Genomic DNA, 21,140 nt, shown 5'->3' with positions numbered 1-21,140 from the left:
GGGAGGACAAGTTGAAGAGGCAGAGAGAAACAGCCAAGACAGACAAAGATAAAAGGACTGGATTGGGCACTGCCAGGGAAGACCACGGTGAAGACTCAGTCCTGACCGCTAGCTAACTCACTCCTGGTCTCAGGGCTACCTATAAGCCATTTCCTCCCCAAGCCTGAGTCCTGCTTCCTTTACCTGCTGAGGCCTGTGAACTGGAGCCCTGCTGGGCAGGCCCCTGGGACAGGTTGCATTGGCTGGATCATCTCTGCCTGGCTCTTTCGGGACCCTGTGGTTCCTGGTGTAGCTTGACGACCTGAGGACCTCTGAGGGCTGTCATTGGTAGCTCCTGTTTTCCAAAGCATCCTCCATACAGCAGAAGAAAACCCCAAGCTTAAGCCCAGCCAGAGGTGTCAAAGACACATAGGGCCGGTCATTACAGCAGAAGTGGGAGATTTGCAGCCAGGGCACCCCAATCTCTAGCATGAGGTCTGCACGTGGAATGGGGCGGTGCTGCAGCCTCTTGGTCTCCCTTGGAGCCCACAGAAGCCCACAGAAGCCTTTCTGAACCGATGCTGTCCAGAAACAGAGGGTGCTGAAAGCATTGGGCCAGGCCAGAGGCACCAACTGTCCTAAAGAACTCTGGTGACTTGCCCTCAGGACACAACTTCTGCCCCACCGACTCTCAGAAGGCAGGGTAAGAGCTATGGAGCTGGTGTCTACTCCAGGGGCTTCGGGAGCATCCATGCTGAGCCATGATGCAAGAAGAGGATCTAAGGGCCAGCAGGAACAGCCTATTCTGAAGCCAAGGTTAAGGATTTGGGACAAGTCAAGCCAAGAGGTGCTCTCAGACACACCCCTTAACCCCAGCAAGTCACAGGACATTCATTGTCATCATCATGGAGTCTACAGTGATGGATTTTAAACAAAAGACCCCACCTTCACATCATCCACCCAGCCAGTCCTTTAGAACAGGTGCCTGGACAATGAGTTGCTACGACACCCTACTGGGGGCATGGGCCTGGCAGTGAGCCTAGATCTTCCCATCTGACCTGGACTCCCCCTCTCTCAAGTGCACCTGCAAAACTTCAGCTCCTCATCAGTGTGAGAGCTTCTACAGTAGATGTAGCCAACTGTTCTTATCAAGGTCCCAAAGGGTTTTTTGTTGTTGTTGTTTTGTTTTTTCCTTTCCTAAGCTACTTGAATTCTTCTCCATGTTACATACTGGATGAACTCACTGGAAGAGACCTTCCAGGTAGCCATCTTCAGCTAATGACTGCCAGAGTCTTTTGACTGAAGGGCTATCCTTTCAATGATTTTAAGTGTCTCTGGATGAGGCTGCAGGTAACATGTGGGCTTCCCTCCCCAGTGGGCACAAGGTCCTAATTCCCTTTCTTGCATGGAAAGAGGCACTGCCGGCCAAATGTTGAAGGCAGAAAAGGTTAAAACAGATAATAAATTCACACTTTAATGATATTCAAGGAGACACCTTGAGCTAGGATTTAAAACAAGTTTTATTAAAACTGTACAATAATTTACAAATAAGTAAAAATTCTCTGGTATATATTATAGGAACCACAATACAAAAATATGTGTAAAATTTATAATTGGCCACGATACAAACCTAGTTTAAGCCTGGGAATACTGTTTAGCACTGAACGGAAAGATCGCATGTTGAGAGGGGGGTGTGTTAAGGATTGCTTCATCGAACACAAATACTGGCTGGCACTTTGCCACAAGAAGCCAAGTTCTGCTCCTTTTTTGCATATGTTTACAGTAAAGCTTTTTAGAAAAGATACAATAAATATATGCTTTGATACATATATTCACAATGTGATTTTCCTGAGCCTAGACTTAGATCCATCACTGTCTTTTCACACACAACCCACCTTAAGAGTTCAATGGCGAGTTATGGCAAGAGCCAATCAGCTATCAGTGTGCCTCAGACCCACCTCCACCCTCCCTCCTGACTCCCAGTTGGTATTTACAAGCTGCGTAAGGCACTCAGGTTTCCTGAAGGCTACATAGTCTGCAAGGGCAAAGACTTCCATCACAGCCATAGGCCTTCAGCAACAGAACGCTAGACCGTGGAAACAAAGTAGACACCGCATGGCTGTTCACAAAGGACTCTGCAGCTTACGTGGATTTCTAGTTTAGACAACGAAGATGCTTATGCTGTGCCCTGTGGTGCACACGGAGTGAGCGGGCTGACAACTCAATGCAACATGAAGCCGAGGCCCACACCTCAGTGGCACAGTTTGAGTCCCTGGGGGCCATGTCAGGGTCCCTCTTCTTCCTTCACCAGGGCAGTGCCGTTGCACACAGTTGCCCTGTTTTAGGAGATAGCAGCAGGAGCTCAAACGTGGGAGGGAATCCTGTCCAACCCAGCATTTGGGATAAAAGATTCAGACTGGGATTTAGAAAATGCACCTTTACTAGCGGAGTGCTTGAGCTTTTCAGACGCTCATCGGCAGCAAGAACCGGAAACAGGTTCACTTTTACTCCCTCACCCCGGCCCCAAGTTCAGATCTGACTTTGGGATCAGGTGACAAGAAGGTGCTTATGACATATGAATAAAAACAATGAGATCTAAAGAGAGGGACAGCCTTCCAGCTAAGCATGTGCTTTCAGGAATACAGCTGGGTGAAAATGCAGTTTGGGACTTTATCTAACATTCACGGAGCCATTTTCCTTTCTATGTACATATACTTTACACATAAACAGTAGCAACTTAATGAGTGTTGGTACTTATTGACATGCTTCTCCTCCTTATATAGCCTTTATTTAAAACAACAAAATTTCCCAGACCTGGAATTTAGAGTGTCAGGGGGTATTATGAAGTATTCCAGACATACACACAACATGCAGAAAAACCACGCTCCAACTGAACGGAAGGGATGTGAGGTGGGGTGAGTTTCCAGTAAAACCTTTTGTCCCCAGTGAACTACTGTTCTCTTGCAAGTTCACCTGGAGCTGGGCCAGGAGCACTGGTGGGCAGGGAGCAGCATAGACCTGAGGCAGCTCCGAGATGCCTGCATTGCACAGTCCATCGGTCACTAACCCAGCGACTTCCCTCACCTACAGATCTGTGGCAGCATTGCTGATACAGCCCTATTGCTGCCACTCAGTACTGAGTACAGCAAATGGGAAGAAAGTCATTTAAATAAGACAAGACCATGCATTAAGGACTAAAAATTTCAGACTCAAAGACCAAACCCAAAGTCAAGCTCAGCCAGAAAAATGATGACCAGGCATGGATAGCCAATAGGAAGGACCAACAGCACGTAGTGCAATTCCCAGCAGAAATCCTGGAGCCAGTGAAGAAAAGGGCCCATGTGTCCAATCCTGTAAGCTTTTCTCTGATTTTGACCTAGGGGTTCATAACCACTTGGTCATCTGCACCACAGCGGAACATTTTTCCTGACACACATATAAAATGAACCTAATACTTCCAGACAGCACTTTCCTTCCTCCCCTGGGCTACTGTAATATACAATGCTGAATGTAATGGTCACACCTGACCGCAAATCTCACTATCCAGTGTGTCAACTTCTAGGTGCCTTGAAAGGGCTTTAATCCGGGCACTGACTTCTCATTGAGCAAGCACACACATAAACACATATGCACACGCATGCCCTCCTGATTTTAGCACAGAGGGCAACAATCTTAGACTAGCATGGATGTGATGAGAACAGAAGAGCCTCCTCCAACCAGGATGAAGTCCGGTCCACACAAGGGAAGACTTTCCTGGATGCTGGATGTATCATCTAGCACAATGAAAACCTCTTTTGAACCGCTCTCATGGCTGCACCGTTTTCTCTCTGAAAAAAAAAAAAAAAGAGTAGATACAAGGGCTTTAGTGTAACATACACAACACACATACACAGGAGCGTTCACAATGTGGGGCACACAAAGAGCAGGGTCTGGAGGAATACTGAGAATGAGGGCTACATTCAGACTGGCTTTTCATGCAGGCAATAGTATCCCATTCTGGAGGAGCTGGCTTTGGAGATACTGCACTAATGGCACATATGGAGCCTCCATCTGAGCAGACACCCTCCTAGGAGACTGCACCACACGTTAGTCTACACTCCTCATTGTAGAATCTATCTGAGCCTTCCTCAGAAGTTCCTAGAGACTGCCAAATTCTTCTCAATTTGTTCTTCTCTGAGCTTAAAAAAAGGGGGGGGGGAAGGGACCTTCTGCTATCTTCTAACTTTCTCTTATTACCTTAAAGATTTTAATGTTTCTAAACACTCAAGGAGCTGCTAAAAGTTCCTTTCAAGCTGATCAGCACCCGATGCAGTGAGTGGGGGAAGACCCAAGACCACAGATACTAACATCTACCTAAGAGGATATCACCTCACAGAAAGTAAAAAATTAGGGACTGCAAAAATATCTCAGTGGTTAAAAGCTCTGGTTGCTCTTCCAGAGAACCAAGATTTGATTCCTAGAACCCCCATGACAGCTAATGTAATACCAGTTCCACAGTAGCCCGCCCCCTCTTCTGGCCTTCGTTAGCACTGCACGCACATTCTTCATAGATACACAAGCAGACGTATATCCATACACATAAAAAAAATTTAAAAATGATAAAGGTTAACGAATTTTAAAGAATTAAAATAGTCACATTATATATATATGCTAACTTCTGCACACATTTAGTTGGAGTCAATGCTGTCATTATAAGAACATGTTACTCTCTGCCTTTAACCGGATTGACTCCTAGATAAGGTGTCACAGAACCATCTATTTTTAGAACATTAAAATGGAGAAGGAAGACTATTTCAACTCTAGACCTTTTATTTTTAAGGTAGAAAGTCAAAGCTCCAAGAAGGAAAAGAGAGAATGCCCAGGCGACACTTGAGTCCGATGAGGCCTGAGGCATTCTCTCTTTTCAGCTCTCCAACCTTCTCACCCAAGGCCCTTACCCCATACGTACCCATCAGCCTTCCTACCCCATACACTGACTCTATGAATTACGTGATCAACTGTCCAGAGTATGAACTACATACATGGCAAGAAGAAGCAAAACCCATTGAAAATAATATGCAGAACCCTAAAATAGCCACTCCTTAAGTTGAAGGGAGATAAGGACATCCGACTTCCTGGGGCCACTCCCTCTGTCACTCTTCTGAGCCAGCAGCTTCCCTGCTTTGCCCACACACTTCATTCACTGCCATTGTTTGCAGGTGGGTGGTGTCCTCCCTTCATCTGTGACTGTATGTGCAGGTGCGTGAATGCTAACACACACACACACACACACACACACACACACGCATGCACGCACACACACATGCACAGTTTCCAGAGCCTTACATAGGCACACTGAATGTACATTTACATTTCTACACATCTTTATACAATACAACACATGCGTGTGGGACCGTGAAAGAATAGCTTGTTTTCTGGTTGAGCACTGGCTAGAGATGGCTGGAGACCCTGCAAGGGACAGCATACATTTTGCCACACTCCCAGAGTCCAGGCTCCTGACACATGGCCAAAGACCTCCACTGATCAGTGCCTTTCAGTCACATAGGGCAATGTCCCTACCAGCCTCTCCTTTAAACTCAGTAAAATTCCCACTCTTCTGCCTCCCTGAGCTGTGGCAGACACTGGGGAACTACAACACAGCCCAACAGGACCCACACCCACATGCAAGCTACAGCCCTGCACATGCATACAAAACATTCATATACATATGTTGGGCCTTGGACGAGGTAACTCCATTTAACCTGTTACTTTCAGTCACGTAGGACAGGTAGAGGGCGTGATTAACAAGTCTCTACCTCCAGAGATTTAAATATTAATGAATTATCAAAAGGCCAGGGGCGTAGCTAATTAAGTTATTCCCTCCCCTTTCTCCCTTCCCTATAAGACTGGTCTCCCCTGGCCTTTGGCGGGGGAAGCGCACAACACCTGCATCCATTCACCATGCCATGAACAATAGAAGCTTTGGAAAACCGGACTCCACGTGTCCATGGTCTCTCCGCCTGATTCCCAGCTTTTGGAACCCTGGAACCTTGCCGATGCAGCCGCTGGCCAGCCCACCGACAGCTGTGTGAATGTGGGATCCTCCCGCTGGCGGCGCGGGAAGCCCTGGTGCCGGACCGCCCTGAGACTCTGTCGCCGGACTCCCTCCCTTCCCCCCGCCCGCGAGATTTTTCCCCACATACATATACAGGTACATCGTGTACAGTTTCTGGAATGGCTGCCTTTCTGCCTTTTTCTCACCCATGACTGCACTACACACAATGTACATATATACACATCCATATAACATGTATACTGGATATACATGCATATACTCAGGGACATCATTTTGGTCCCAGGGTTCTAGTCCTACAAAATCCCTTCTGCCCTACTCCCAAGTTCAAGTTTCTGAAAATAGACTATTCTCCCCCCATCTATTCCCTTTCTGGCCACTAGTTCAGTTTCAGGTCAAGTTTTTGGTCAGACTGGAGCCATGCTGGTGGGCACAGGGTAAGCAAGAGTAAAACCATCTTGTGTGCCTGGTCTTGGTATCTGTGTCCCATACTGTGAGGTATTGGGTATCCTCACTGTCCTGTGCAACTGCTTTACCAGTGCTGGCTCAGACCTCCAAACCCTCCCTCACAAATCTCTGCAGTTAGGAAGCCTGAAGTTACTCTCCTGCCTACAGCCTGGAGTTGAGAAAACAACTTCTGAAACAAGACTCTACTTTCTTGGACCATACAAAGGATCAGACTACAGCAGGCCTGCCTTCCCTCCCAGGTCTGGGACTCAGTGGACCAGGGTTGGGTACCCAACCAATCAAATCCCTCAAAAGCCTGGAACTATGCATCTCAAGTGGACTTCCCCCAGTGCTGCATAAATGTGTTTCCCTTCTGTGGAGAGTGTGCTCCATAGAAACCTCACAGGAAGAGAAGAACACAGAAACCTGCTCAGGACCCCATGACCTTGCCTGTGTACCACACTCCCTTGTGTTGATGGACCTGTGTAGCTAGTGACATAGCTGTGATAACTCAGCCACAGGAGGATGGTGGTTCAAGTCCTGTGACTCTTAGTGAAACACTCAGCATGGGGTGATCTTGGTGACCCTGGAATACTCCATTTCTTCTGCCACAGGGAAGTTAGCAGACTGGGGTCAGATAGGACATGGCCCTTAGCCATCATGAGCATAGTCATTTGCCCTTTCGGGTAGCAAGTGTTTCTCTGGGTGTGTCAGGGTCACACCAAGGACTCCACAGTGACAAATGCAGGCTCAGACTGCTGCTTGTCCCCTCAAGAGCTCACAGTTTACAAAGACAAGTGACAAGAGAGGAACTGAGTGGCATGTAAGGGAGATGCTGGGTGCAACTCAGAGTCCCATGCCAGCTCCAAGCTGCTTCAATTAGAGACTGTGAGGCCATTACCTGCCTCATGGCCATGTGACATGTTTAAAGGCCAGCAGCTGGGCCACAGCCTCCCTTCTCCCTGGTGAGCAAACAATTAATGAAGCTTTAGTATTGGGTCACAGTGAAGCTGGAGATTCACTCTGAATTGGTAACAGGAGGACTCAGCTAATAGAACCAAAATGAATAGAGTGGGGTGGGAATGAGGACCAGGACTAAGCTGTTGTCCCCTCCCCTACACTTGCGGTGGGGAGTATAGCCTGCAGCAATGAGGACTCAGGCTTTTGGAGCTGTGGAAGCAACACCCATGGGTAGCACAGGAAATGGCCCTGGCATATGGATGGGGAAACAGCATGCTGATTTATGTCAAAACAGAGCCGGGGAGCGGCCCTGCCGCCTGTGTTTGCACTGAGAGTTTCCACAGGCTCTCGGCTGTTGGGAAACAGTAAGCTGTTTGGCACAGGAGATGAACACCTTCCCGGGTCTCCAAAAGTGCAGCTTGGATCAAAATCAACTGCTACAGATGGTAACACTGGAAAAAGCTGGGGGCCCACAGCCTTAGTTAGGGTGCAGAGACAAAAAAAATGAAAAAACAAAACAAAACAAACCCTCCTGTCTGTAGAGTCCACTGGAAAGGCTGGGACCCTGCAGACCCCAAACACTATTCTCCAGGGCTCCCAGAATAATGGACCTCAAGATACAAAGAGATGAGATAAATTTTTCTAATAAGCTCTGTCTGTCCAGTCACATCAACCAAACTTGTTCAAGCCAAACAGAACCAAGCAGCAATACCGAGGCCATTTTGGAGTTCAAGCCTTCGTCCTAAACACTGTGATCTGGGGTAACATCAAGGAATAAGCAAGCCGATGAGAGTGACTTAGTGGCTTCTTCTTTCTCTCAGCCACTCTATCTAACCCTCTGGGCTAGCAGATGAGCCGAGCTCCCCCCAGTTTCCCTCAGTCTCCTGCTCCCGAAGCCTCAGCTTCAGCCTCAGGTCAACCCAGCCCCTCACCTGCCTCCTGAGAAGGGCACTGCCTGCTCACCCATACCTGGCCTCCCTCTGGAGTTTCCCAGAAGCGGTGACAACTGTGTATATGGCTCTCTCCAGCTCAGAAGCTTCTGCAAGGCCCCAAAGCGCCTCCCATTTGAAATGGAGTGGGGGCTGGGGTGGTCCCAGGTCTCCTTGCTTTGATATCTGCCAGCTGGCAGGCACAGCTGCTGATCCTGCACAGGCCTGGCCTCTTACTGCTTTGTAACTCACTTCCCTCACTTTCCTGAGCAGGGCTCAGCTTGATCCCTGGCTCAAGCTCCCTTTGAAACTCATTCTCCCTTTGAAATGTCCAAATTGCCACTGCAGGACTGGGACCAGAGCTCAGACCTCTCAGCCCCTCCTCCTGGGCCTCCAGCTTGAAAGCAGCAGATTGGGGAGGTGTGTCTCAGCCTCTGGGGTCACATGAGCCAACCTCTGCAATCAGCCTGTTCTGTGTATATGGCTGTATGTCTTCAGTGAGTTCTTTCTCTAGAGGACCATGCTCACCCTGGGGTCACTGCCATCCTCCCAGGTAAGCAAGGTCAGATGCTCCAAGGAAACAGTTGTGGTTGCCTCTGGGATCACAATGCTTCTCCAATGAGGACCCCATTTGAGATTCTGAGAGACGCTTTGTTTAGGTGGGAATCAAACCTGACCTCCCTAGGTTCAATCTACCAACCTGACTCACTCCCCAGAGAGTAGACAAGAAAGGCCTGGCTTGGGGAGAAGGCTGGACCACATCCTGAGACACAGAGGGACTTACATTTCCATTGTTCCTACCCAAAGTTCACCATGTGGAGACTCTAGAAATCTCTCCTTTGCCCCATCCTCCTAGGAGAGGCCCCGGAAGAACAGACAGAGGGTGAGTTACTGCTGTAGGGTGCTACACCCCAGGTGTGATGAGGAAGAGGCAAGCAGAGGTTGGAAGCAGACAAGGGAGCCCAGCCCCAGGCAGGAAAGGGGATTTATGCTGTGGAAATGTGCTTTGATCTGGGCTCACTTCAACACAATGGGATGCACTGTGATCTTGCTTGATGGCTTGGAGCCAGAGGCTCATGAAGGAGAGCGTGTGAGAACCTCTGGACACTCTTCTCCCACGCTTGTGAGAAAGGAGTACATGTGTGGGGCCCCAGCATCTTTGCAGCCACTACTGGTTTCTGCCTGCTGTTTCTCAGTTGCTCTGTGATCCTTCTGGCCTCAGGAGCAGCCACTGAGGTCTCCTGGCCTCTTTGTTTACAGAAGACTCCAGACCTCCTGCAGATGGAAGTGGCAACGGCTGATGTCAAGTCTAGAGAGCCAGGACTCTTATGGGTAAAACTCCTAGAGCAAGAGCAGCCCACATTGACTAGAACCTCTGGGCCCCACACCAGGCAGGAAGTGGGGTTTGTGCTTGGGAAATGTGCTGTGTCTCGGGCTCCATTTAACACACCAGGGTACACAGTGGTCTTGCCTAAAGGCTTGGAGCAGAGCCCTACTGCTGCAACTCCTGAGTTCTGGGGAGCACCGGACAGCCTAGTGCGGGGACCACAAGCACCACGGTCCTCCTCCTACCTTGTCAATTCAGTCTGGAGACATGAAACACTGGCCTGTTCTTACCCAGGGGCTCCCACCTCAGCTCTTAGAGGACTGTTGAAAATGAGAGGCCAATCCTGGGTAAAGGTGAGGAGTAATTTCAGGGGTGGGGCCAGGCTAGACACATCCAGGGCTTTGTTCATGGTGAACAGATCGGCTAAGGCTTTAGGCTACACAAGGCTCTGCCTATGCTCCTGACTGGATAGTGAGCACGTTGCTCAGTCTCCCTTTGTCTGACTATATACAGCGAATCCAATGGGTGGGTGTGCACACACACAACCAAATGCATGGGCACTTACACGCAGGCACACACATCAAATACATAAGCACACGTCCCCGCAATCCTCCAAGGCACATGCAGGTGTGAGCACTTTTCGCCTGCTTCCTATTGGTTCTTGAATTCTTCTGTCTTGGCTGCAGGCAGCTGGTCTCAGCTGACAGTGGGGGTATCCTGCTTACGTTTCTGACACTGACCTCTCTAGCAGTGACATCTCTTATTAATGGCCTCCCAGTCGTGCTATGAAAGGATCCATTATTGCACAGACCAAAATGGCCATGTTATAGATGGGCAGCAGCTGTCCCACAGGCAAAAGCTCCCTGCGGTGGGGGTGGGGGTAGGCGTGGGGGTGGGGGTGTGGATTAGACAATGGAGCAGTGAGGGGGAGGGCATACCTTCCATTTCCCAGCAGTTGTTTCAGTCTGGTCTGAGATTTTAGTGCAACACACCCAGGAACATTTGAGAACTGTCTTTGCCAAGAAAAGCAAAGATTTTAGAGACAGAGCAAAAATAAAAGCATTGCAGCCAGGAAAAACTGGAAAGGGGTCTCAGAGCTGGACACTGATATTACTTGACCCAGCATTTTCGTTCCTCAGTGGGTAACCACAAACAACAACAACCTCTCTCTCTCTCTGTCTCTCTCTCTCTCTCTCTCTCTCTCTCTCTCTCTCTCTCACACACACACACACACACACACACACACTCACATACACATGTACACACACACCCCAGAGGTCTCCCCCCAAACACTTAAAAAGCACCACTTACAGAACAACATCACACAGGTCCACCAAGTAAGAGGCATTATCCTACAGGGAGGGAGCGATTTCCATCTAAGGATGCTTCTGGGTGAATTTCAGCTATCAAGTGCAAAACCCACGCCCACTGGGTCTCAAAGACTTAAGAACCAATGAAAGCTATCCTTGCAGCAACATCAGAGTCCTCTGCAACGCTCTATGGGGGAAGGGTCAGGCCTGGGATTGCCAGCTGGGCCATATATCAGAGCTGGGTGTTGGTCGTGTGTAATAGCTCCCAGAGGTCACAAATATAAAAGGACCCAACAGCAAGTACTGATTTAGATCCTGTGACTATTGTGTGGCAGGTCCCAGTAGCAGGATGGGCAGCTTAACAGCCTGCCACTTAGAGCCAGGCATTGACTAGATGCTTACCAAAGGCCAGAGGGGACCTTTCTAAGTGTAATAATTGCCCTAGGAAGGGATAGCATACCTTCAGTGTACACACTGAGGGAACCATTGCTAAACTACTGTGCCTTTGTATTTTTGAATGATGTATAAGAAGTCAGTAAGAAGATATATTCTTTGGGTTAAAATAAAGAAAAAAAATATATATGTGTGTGTGTATGTGTGTGTGTGTGTGTGTGTGTGTGTATTTTATGTGTGCACAATGATTATGGACTGTGAGTATATTCTGAGAAGAGCAGGTCATCCTTAGATTTGATATTGACACCATCCCTTCTGGCCTGCCTGAGCCACAGAGCCCTGGAAACAGCCTGTGACTGTGCTCAGGAAAGGGGCTCCTCATTGGCATTCGGGTGCCGGCTTCATGAGGAGCTGTAAATCTGAGGCTGCTGACAGTTAATCTCATACTCTGTGAGCTTCCAGACCCTGAGCCAGAAAGAACACGGTCCCTGGAGATCCAGCCCCAACCCCCAGGATCAAATGGAACCAGACAGTTTGTCTGGGCCAAAAGGGAAGATGCCACCAGCAGCCTTATCCTGTCTGTTTCCCCTATAGGAAGACAGGGTCACCCCATCCAGGATGTATTGACCATCAAATGTAGTCTTGTTCCAGCTCAGCATAAGGTCTATTCAGGAAGAAGGGTGTTCCTTATAAGGGGTTCAGGGGACAAGGTCATCCCTGAAAATTGAACTTCTACTTTCACAGTGCGTCTAACACAAAAGGAGTCACAGACATTTTAGAAGGAAACCAGGAAGAAAACATCTGCAACTTAGGACAAGGCAATGTTGTCTTTTCTCCCACACCAGAGAGTTCACTGCTAAAAAGGCTGATATGTATATACACATACACTTATACATACACATATACTTACACATACACTTTACACATATACTTACACATATACTTACATTTACACTTACACATACACTTACACATACATGTATGCCTGGGTTAGTATGTGTGCATACATGTCTATATGTGTGTGAGTACATGTGTGTGTGCACGTAGAGGTGGAGCCCAGAGATTGACATCTGGTTCTTCCTCCATCACTATGTTCTTTGTATGTTAAAGAAGGGTCTCTAAGTGAACCTGGGGCTCGACAGCTTGCTCTAGGGATCCTTGCCTTTGACTTCCATCTTGAGAGGCTATAGGCAGGCTGTCACACCAACCCAGTATGTATGTGTGAGCTGGGGATGGAAACCCCAATTCTTATACTTGCATGGTAAACACTTTACCAGCTGAGCTGCACCCCTGGCCCCAGTTGATAAATTAGACATCATCAAAATTATAAGCTCTTTATGGCATGCTTTCAAGAGACTCAAGAGAAACAAAGGATTGGGGGTGGGCATGGTGTGGTAACTCCTGTGATTCCAACATAGAAGGCTGAGGCAGGAGAAATGCTATGAATTTGAGACCAGCCTGGGCTACATAGTGAGCACCTGGACTTCAAAGCAAGACTCCTTATTTCAGTGTGTGTGTGTGTGTGTGTGTGTGTGTACACGCAGGTATATGTGTAAGGATGCATGTGTACATGTATGCATATGTGTGGAGGGATGATCAGAAGACAACCTCAGGTGTCATTCCTTAGGTACCACCCACTTAGATTTTTGAGATGAGTTCTCTCATTGGCCTGAGACATAGGCTGGCCAGGAAGTGACTTCCTGGGATCTACCTGTCTTGTCCCTCCATTGAAGTACATAACACAATATTTGACTTTTTTTTGTGTGTGTGTGTGTGTGTGTGGCCTCTGGGAATCAAGCTCAAGCTCTCTGCATAGCAAACTCATTATCAAATAAGCCATTTTCCAATGAAGAATTATTTTTTTAAAAAAAGACTTGAGAAAATGCTCTTGACTTTTATACATATATAGAAAAAAACAAATTTATCTAGACTATATGTACAAAGAAATATAATCACCACAGTAGGAGAATATAACAAGCAGCCCATTTCAAAAATGGGTAAAAGAATATGAAGAGAAACATTGCCAAAGAAAATATACGAATGGAAAATCAACACAAAAAAGACACCCAACACTGTTTGTCATTAAAAATATGCAAACTACAACCAAAATAAGATGGTGTGAAAATAACCATACAAAGCCCCACAGAGTAACAGGAGTGCTCTCCTGCATTGCCAGTGGGAATACAGACATTGGTGCATAGCAGCACTGAACAGTTTCCTATAAAATTAAACACAGTATTACCAAGAAATACAGAAGCTCCACACTAGCTATTGTCCCAAGAAGAACGAAGGCTCCCACTCATTAAGACAAGCACACAAGTGCTACGGTAGCTCTGCTCATAATTGCCCCAAACTGGAAGAAGCCCTGATAACCTTCAACTGGAGAAGCTTCTGAATAAAAAGGGATGGACTGGTCAGACACAAAACAATTCAGAGGAAAGCCAGGCTCTAAAGCTTCAGATTATGTGATTCTATTTCTATGACTTGAAATGGCAAAGCTTAAGGGAGGAAAGAGACAAGGGCAACCAGGATGTGCTGAGAAGCTTAATAATAAGGGGCTAAGGAGGGGGCCCTCGTCTGTGAAGAATGGTGATGGACAATGTGTAATGCGTGTATCAAAACCCAGAGGATGTTTACTGCACATCATGAACAGGAAACACCATCACATGTGAAATTAAAAAATCAGATTGTAGGATAAAGAGAATACAGGTTGTCACAAAGGACCCCAAACGTTAGGGACAGAACATAACTGCCCTGGGAGAGGAGGAGGGAGAAAGGCTCCCTGCATTATTGTGCTGGCTGGTTTTATGTCCACTTGGCACAAGCTATAGTCATAAAAAAGAGGAGGGAGCCTCAACTGAGAAAATACCTTTATAAGATCTATAAGCAAGCCTGTAGGGTATTTTCTTAGTAATCCACGGGGGAGTGGATTAATATGGATAGTTTCATCCCTAGGTTGGTGGCCCTGAATTCTATAAGAATGCAGGCAGAATAAACCATAATGAGCAAGCTGGCAAGCCAAAACCCTCCATGGCCTCTGCATCAGCTCCAGCCTCCAAGTTCCTGGCCTGTTTGAGTTCCTTTCGTGAATTCTTTGATGATGAACAGTGATATGGAAGTTTAAGACAAATAAATCCATTTCTCTCCAATTGCTTTGGTTATGGTGTTCATCACAGCAATGGTAACCCTGACTAAGAATTGGTACTAGGAGAGTGGGGTGTTGCTGTGACAGTCCTGACTATGTTGTTTGGGGGAAGATTGTGGAAGCACTTTGGGATGTTGGGCTAGAAAGGCCTTTGGGTGTTCAAAGCATGTGCAAGCTTGGAGGAAAAGAGTTTTGAAAAAAACTGCAGATGATGGAGAACTGCTTTGTGAAGTGCCAGGGGCAAGTTTGAGAGCTACACACTCTATCAGGAGGTGGGTCTTTGATGGAGTAGGTGTGACCTTTTTGGAGGGACTGTTTTCACTGTGAGGGTGGGCTTTAAGGTCTCATATATATGCTCAAGGCTGGCCAGAATCAGTCTCTCCTGGCTACAGTGCATCAAAATGCAGAACTCTCAGCTCCTTCTCCAGCACCATGTCTGCCTGGACACTGCCATGCTTCCATGATGATAATGGACTGAACCTTTGAAACTGTAAGCCAGCCCCAATTAAATGTTGAACCTTACAAGAGCTGTCTTGGTCATGGTGTCCCTTTGCAGCAATAGAACCCTAACTAAGACAAGCACCACTGAAGTGAAACTTTTGCTTTGTTGGGACAGTTGAGCAATTAGCAGTGACTAAGAAGACCAGCACCATTGACATGAAATCTCCTGGGAAGTGTTTCTGGAGTCATCCCACAGAAGCTGTGTTCCAGAGGCAGCCAAAGTTGTACCTTTCACTGACAGCCAAACTTGGTACTGTTAAAAGTCACTCAGGTTGTACTGATTTTGAAGGCATGAAGGGGGTCAGACTGCATACCCATTAAAAGAGCCCAGGAGAGGCTACTGGTGAAAAAAGTACAACCCAGTTGTAGTAGAGACCCCAGTAATTTGGAGGTGCCAGTACTATGGGGAGACCACTACCACGGTGGTGGTGTGGAGCAGCAGTGATGGAGTGGAGCTGGCCTGAGCCTAGGAGACATGCTGTGTGTGCTGGAGAGGACAGAGGCAGAGAAGTGAGCCAAGCACCTTGGAGGAGACCAGGCATTGGACATTGAGTTATTTACACAGTCCGAGTTGGGCTTTGATTAGATTTGATTGTGACTGTGCCCTGGTTCTTCTCTCTTGAAGTAAGAAAGTATTTCACTGGAGCCCACCGTTGACTTTGAACTTGTAGGGAGATTTTGGATTTTACAAGAGACTTTGGATTCTAAAAGAGACTGAATTTTAAAGTGTTTGAATTTGTAAAGATTGTGTGACCTTTTAAGTTTACAAAAGGTTTTATATTGTGATATTCTATTAATGTGTGATCTTGGGGATAAACAAGAAAGGGAAGGTTGTGGCTTACTGGGATGTGTTTGTAGTCGACATGAGCAGTTGTGCTTACTAGTTTTATGTCAACTTGGCACAAACGAGACTCATCAAAGAGGAGGGAACCTCAATTTAGAGAATGCCTTCATAATATCAGGCTGTGGACAAGCCTGTGGGGCGTTTTCTTAGTGCATCATGGAGGAGGGTCCATTCCATTGTGGGTGGTGCCATCCCTGGACTGGATAAGAAAGCAGGCTGAGCAAGCCATGAAGAACAAGACAGCAAGCAGAACTCCTCCACGGCCTCTGCATCATCCCTGGTCTCTGGGGTCCTGTCCTGACTGAGTTCTGGTCCTGATTTTCTTTGATGAAGAACTGACATGGAAGTACAAGCCAAGTAAGCCTTTTCTTCCCTAATTGCTTTGGTCATGGTTTTACCACAGCAACAGCAACCCTGACTAAGACAGTTATTTTGGAGAAAAAACATTTTGTGTGGACACTGTAAGACCAAGGATGACCAGACTGCACACAGTGCTGCATTCTCGGTAGTGAACTTGGGTCTTAGTGATTCTGAGGTGACATGCATACGGAACCGAACAATAAACAAATGCAGTGCAGAGTAAGAGCCACATGCCCTGCCACTGTCGAAGCAAGAGACTGAGAACAGGAAGAGCATGGTTAGAGCACGTCCGGCATTGTTGGGCTGAATCCGGGGGTGTGGTTATAAGCTCACCGCGTTATACTAGAAACTGATAGACGATAGGTGGAGAGATAGAAATAGATAGATAATAATAGAAAACTGTAAAATAACTAACACATTGTCTATGTCTACTACTGTCCAGATGAGTTTAAGCCCTGCCATGCTCCCAGCACCCTCATCTGCCCATTTTTCCTTCCATCCTGGTTCTGTGTTCTTATCAGTTTGACACAATCTAGAGTTATTTAAGAAGGAAGGAACCACAACTGAGAAAATGCCTTCATAAAACTGGCCTCCAGCAAGCCTGTGGGGCTAATTAAGCAATTAGCAGTTGATGTGGGAGGGCCCAGATCATTGTGGGTGCTGCCACCATTGGGCAGGTATATAAGAAAGTAGGCTGGGAGCTGGAGAGATAGCTCAGTGGTTAAGAGCACTGGCTGCTTTTCCAGAGGACCCAGATTCCCAGCACCCACATGATGGCTTACAACCATCCATTACTCCAGTTCTATGGATCCAACATCCCTGGCACTGAGAGCATCGGGCATGCCCTTTGTTCACATGCAAACATGTCAGTAAAACACTCATGCACACGAAAGACAAACAAAAAAGGAAGAAGAGGAGGGGAAAAGAAAGGAAGGCTGACCAAGCTGGGAGGATTGAGCCACACTAAACACCCATCACTCCTCCATGGCCTCTGAACCAGTTTCTGCCTCCAGGTTTGTGCTCTACTTAAGTTCATGCCCTGACTTCCTTGGATGATAGACACTACATAAAATAAACCCTTTCTTCCAGCATTACTTTTAGTCATGGTGTGTATCACAGCAATAGAAATTCTAAGATACCCTTCATGGGGGAACTGTCCGGATTTAAGGTGCACTAACTGCAAATCCCAGAGGTCCACCTGGCCGCAAGTGTAGGAATGGGACAAACAGTGGGACAGGCATAGTCTGTCACTTAGGGGCCTTTCCAGGAACTTAGGACTGTCTCCATAAAAGATGGCATTGAGCAGACCTATGTGTACAGTCCCTCACCAGCAATCTTTAAGGCCAGGCATGTAAGGACCTGGGACTGGGATTGTTCTGGCCAGGCAAGTAGAAAACAAACAAACAAAACCCCACCACAGACAGACCTTTTAGGTACAAAAGGCACACCACGGGGACTTAGATGGCCTGAGCATCTGCAGCCTGTTGCTTAGTCACATAGTTTGCTTGGTTGGGGTGCCCCCGTGTGGCTCATGTTGGCATTTCCTGTAATACTGAGCCAGGCAGCCTCCTGCTCCCTTCTAGAATAAGCCTCTGCGTCAGCTTTCTGACTGTGCCTATAGACACTAGAGGCCACATAGGTCACACAGTGTCCTGCATAGGGGGCCTGGCCCACACTGAAGACCAGAAAATGATACAATACATGCTCATAAGAATATGCATCCGAATGTGACATAAACGATGAATAAATACTTCCTACCACCATTGAACAGACATGTCTAACAATCTCATGCTCTTTTTACACAGGTGCATCTCTCCAAAACAAGCCTGTCTCCTGGAATTCTCCTGCACAGCCCCACCAGGGGAAATGCCCATAGCCCTGGGAAGAGGCTTGGTGGGAAGACCATCTTGCTGAGTGTCCACGGGGCATGCTAGTCGTCTTGAGCAACAGACACCCTTGTTTAGATACTCAGGTCATGAAAGAGAGGCTCAGCTTAGAGGGATCAGCCTACATGGCCTCCCAGAGTGGAAAGACATGTTGGAGAGATGTACACGGGGCCAACACACGAGTACTCATGAGGAGAAGCATGTGTACAGGAGAAATGGCTTTCTGACATAGGATTTCTCTTTTACTGTAGCTGAAAAGAGGGCTAGCCTCTACCACTCTGGAGCATGTGCTGGGTCTCCATATGTGACATTTCCTAAGCTCCTACCCCTGCCTTCATAAACTCCTGTCCCCTATGCTCAGCAATGGGTCTTACCATGTTTCCTGGTAAGTTCTAGGCTCTGCTCTGTCTGTGGCAGGACAGGTGGCCTCATCAGGACCACTTACAAGGAAACCACAGACATTCTTAGGTGGTGGGATGTCTCTGCTGAACAGGCTATACTGGAGTCAAACGCCCCACTGCAAGCTGTAGGTAGCCCTGCTCGTGAGAACTTGGAATTTCTGTGCTCGTTCCTAAACTGGGGAAGCTCCATCCCTCAGAGGAAGCTGACAGACACATGCTGCAGCAGGCCTTCATGTCCCAAGAGATACACACACCCAGACAGTATCTTCCCAATTCCCAGAGAGCCTCAGAGAGTCTCTGGGAAGTCTTTTCTTGGTCACCTCCACCCCACAATGGTCTTGTTGTAGCCCAGAGGGGACCAAGCTCTTTTGATTTGTCACAGGGCCTGGAGCCAACGGAATCATCTTCTCATGGAATCTGTTTAAAACACAGTATAGCTAGGGCTGTCATCCCAGCAACTCAGAAGGCCGAGTCAGCAGGATCATGATTTCCACCCCTGGCTCAGAGTGAGTTCTTGGCAACTTAATGGGGCACTGGTTGAAAATAAGAAGTAAAAACAGGTTAGGATTATAGATAGCTCAGGGGCAGAGACTTTTCTCTAATGTGCCATGCTCTGGGTTCAATTTGTGTTATGGAAACTTGCTTTTCCCATGTTGCGGCTTCTGCCATCTTCAGTGGGCACTGGGCAGGGAGGAGTACTTTGTATCACAGGGATGAGCTTCCAGTCCATAGGGATGGGGAGGAGGGTGTCCTGTGTTCATTTGAGTACCACTGTACTGGGGACAGGGAAGCTCCCACTATGTGAGGGGTCTGGCCGCCACTCAGATGAAGAAGACAAAGTAGAAAGCTTCTGTCTCAGTTTTGCCAACAGCAGGGTGGGGCTGGAGTGCACTAGCCATGCTAGCTTCCTCAGAGAGCACTGGCATCTGAGTTACTGAGGAACAGGGATAGTGAGGATCCTGTATCTGTGGACTACATCTAGAAACGGATACAGGAGACCCCCAGTCGATTACCTACTGGCCTACATAGGCACTCCAGGTTCCACTGGCAGGGGAGATCTCGTTCATATCTCAAAGGGCACATTCAATCAAGCTAAAATAGCAGGCTTCAAATAGTGCAGGAAGGAAGGCTATCCCCAGTGGACAGATGTTGCCACCTACCTGTAGGCCACTGTACTGTGGCTGCCTTCTGAAGTTCATGGGCCCTTAGGTGCATCTTGTCTTTGCCTTCTCTCCTGGACCATTTCTTATGTGCACAGGCTGTGGATGGGGCCATCTTCAGCTACTTTCATCACCTGCCTTTGCCACCTGAGGTTAGCAGGCTAGCCCACCTGCTGAGGGTCTTCCAGGCCACAACTCCACCATATTTTGGCTGTGCTTTGATCCACATTCTTCAAGGCCAGGTCTCTGCAGACTCATCCCATATGCTCCCTGGCCACTTCTCTGATCTTTCCACTGTGTTCCTGGCCAGCAGCCGGGGATAGGATTCTAGCCTTTGTGTCTGGGAGTAGGGTAGGAGGCCAGTGGGAGGTGATGACTCTATCTGTCCTCACAGAGACGCCAATGTAACAGAACAAGGTTGGGTATGGGATCTGTCCAGCAGCAAGTGCTCAGGACCAGAGTGACACCCAGGGTCACCAATGAGACCACAGCCTTCATCTTGCCATTAGGGAAAAGTCTGGGCAGTTCTGAGAGCTTCTTCCAAGAGTACTGATGGTCACTATGGGAACGAAGGGCCGTCCAGTGTAGGCTCCAGAACAGGAGCAATTCTTACCCCTGCATGGCAGGGAACATTACACATTGCTGTGATTGGGGTGGGACCTACTCTCTGGGCTGAAAGTTACCAGCAGCCAAAGCTAGACCTCTCCTAGAGAAGTGCTAGTCAGCAAGACCAGTTCTAGTCCTGGCTCACCCCAAGTGGACAGTGGCTGCAGGTCACAGTGCTTTTGCCCTCATCCTCCACAAGGCAGGGCGCAGAGCCCAAACACTCGCAAGTCTTCAGTGTTGAAACGCAATTTCCTATGCTTTTTCTGGCACCTGCTGCTCTCTGGTTCCGTTAGAGGACAAAGGTCCACCTTCGCAGAGGGCTAGAAAAAAAAGAGAGACAAGCACAGGACTAAGCAGGTGAAGGGAGATGGCAGATATGATTGCTGTTCCCCTGAGAAAGATCTTTCAGCACCCCCTGGATAGCAGCGCCAGGGCCCTGAGATGAATGGTGTCATTATATCCCAAGTGTGCCATACTACCCTTGAGCAGAGAGTGGTGACCACGTGTGGCCTTTGTGTACAGCCAGAGTAGTGTCTTTACATTCATATCATTTCTGGTTTTGTAGGTGACCCAGTAACTTGGGGGAATGAAATTTGAGCTACAGAGGACACAGAAAAATTACAAAACCACCTTCTGCTGCCTAGCGAACACTGACTTCTGCACTGGGTGCCGGTCATAAGTGTGCCTTATGCCTTCTCGTGGACCCCGTGCGTGGAGAAGGGCTTCCGGTTTCTGAAGGGTGGTTAGCTTTTCAAGGAGCTTCTGGAAGACCCAGGAGTGGCCTTTCTGCTTTCCCAAGGGGAAGCAGGCAGCTGCCTGAGTGGCAGGGTACACCAGTGT

At 47.9% G+C, this 21,140-nt stretch overlaps 1 protein-coding gene across 30 annotated transcripts in view; it reads right to left on the bottom strand.

The window, feature by feature from the left end:
* Window positions 1-1,486: 1,486 nt before the first annotated feature.
* Window positions 1,487-21,140, bottom strand: part of Jakmip3 (Janus kinase and microtubule interacting protein 3) — a 123,154-nt gene continuing 103,500 nt past the window's right edge. For 18 of the 30 annotated variants that reach the window (XM_076912423.1, XM_076912402.1, XM_076912464.1 and 15 more), the window contains 2 exons: window positions 19,695-20,620; window positions 1,515-3,806 (listed from right to left, as the gene is read on the bottom strand). In XM_076912423.1, the coding sequence (XP_076768538.1) occupies window positions 20,486-20,620 (135 nt within the window). In that variant the 3' untranslated portion in view covers window positions 1,515-3,806; window positions 19,695-20,485. Of the gene's footprint in view, window positions 3,807-19,694; window positions 20,621-21,140 lie in introns of those variants that run through there. The other 12 variants (XM_076912472.1, XM_076912481.1, XM_076912479.1 and 9 more) reach the window with 2 other exon arrangements.

This window comes from Arvicanthis niloticus, chromosome 1 (genome assembly GCF_011762505.2).
Source record: "Arvicanthis niloticus isolate mArvNil1 chromosome 1, mArvNil1.pat.X, whole genome shotgun sequence".
Classification (NCBI taxonomy): domain Eukaryota; kingdom Metazoa; phylum Chordata; class Mammalia; order Rodentia; family Muridae; genus Arvicanthis; species Arvicanthis niloticus.
Note: the sequence above shows the minus strand (reverse complement) of the source record. Positions and strands in the feature narration are given on the sequence as shown.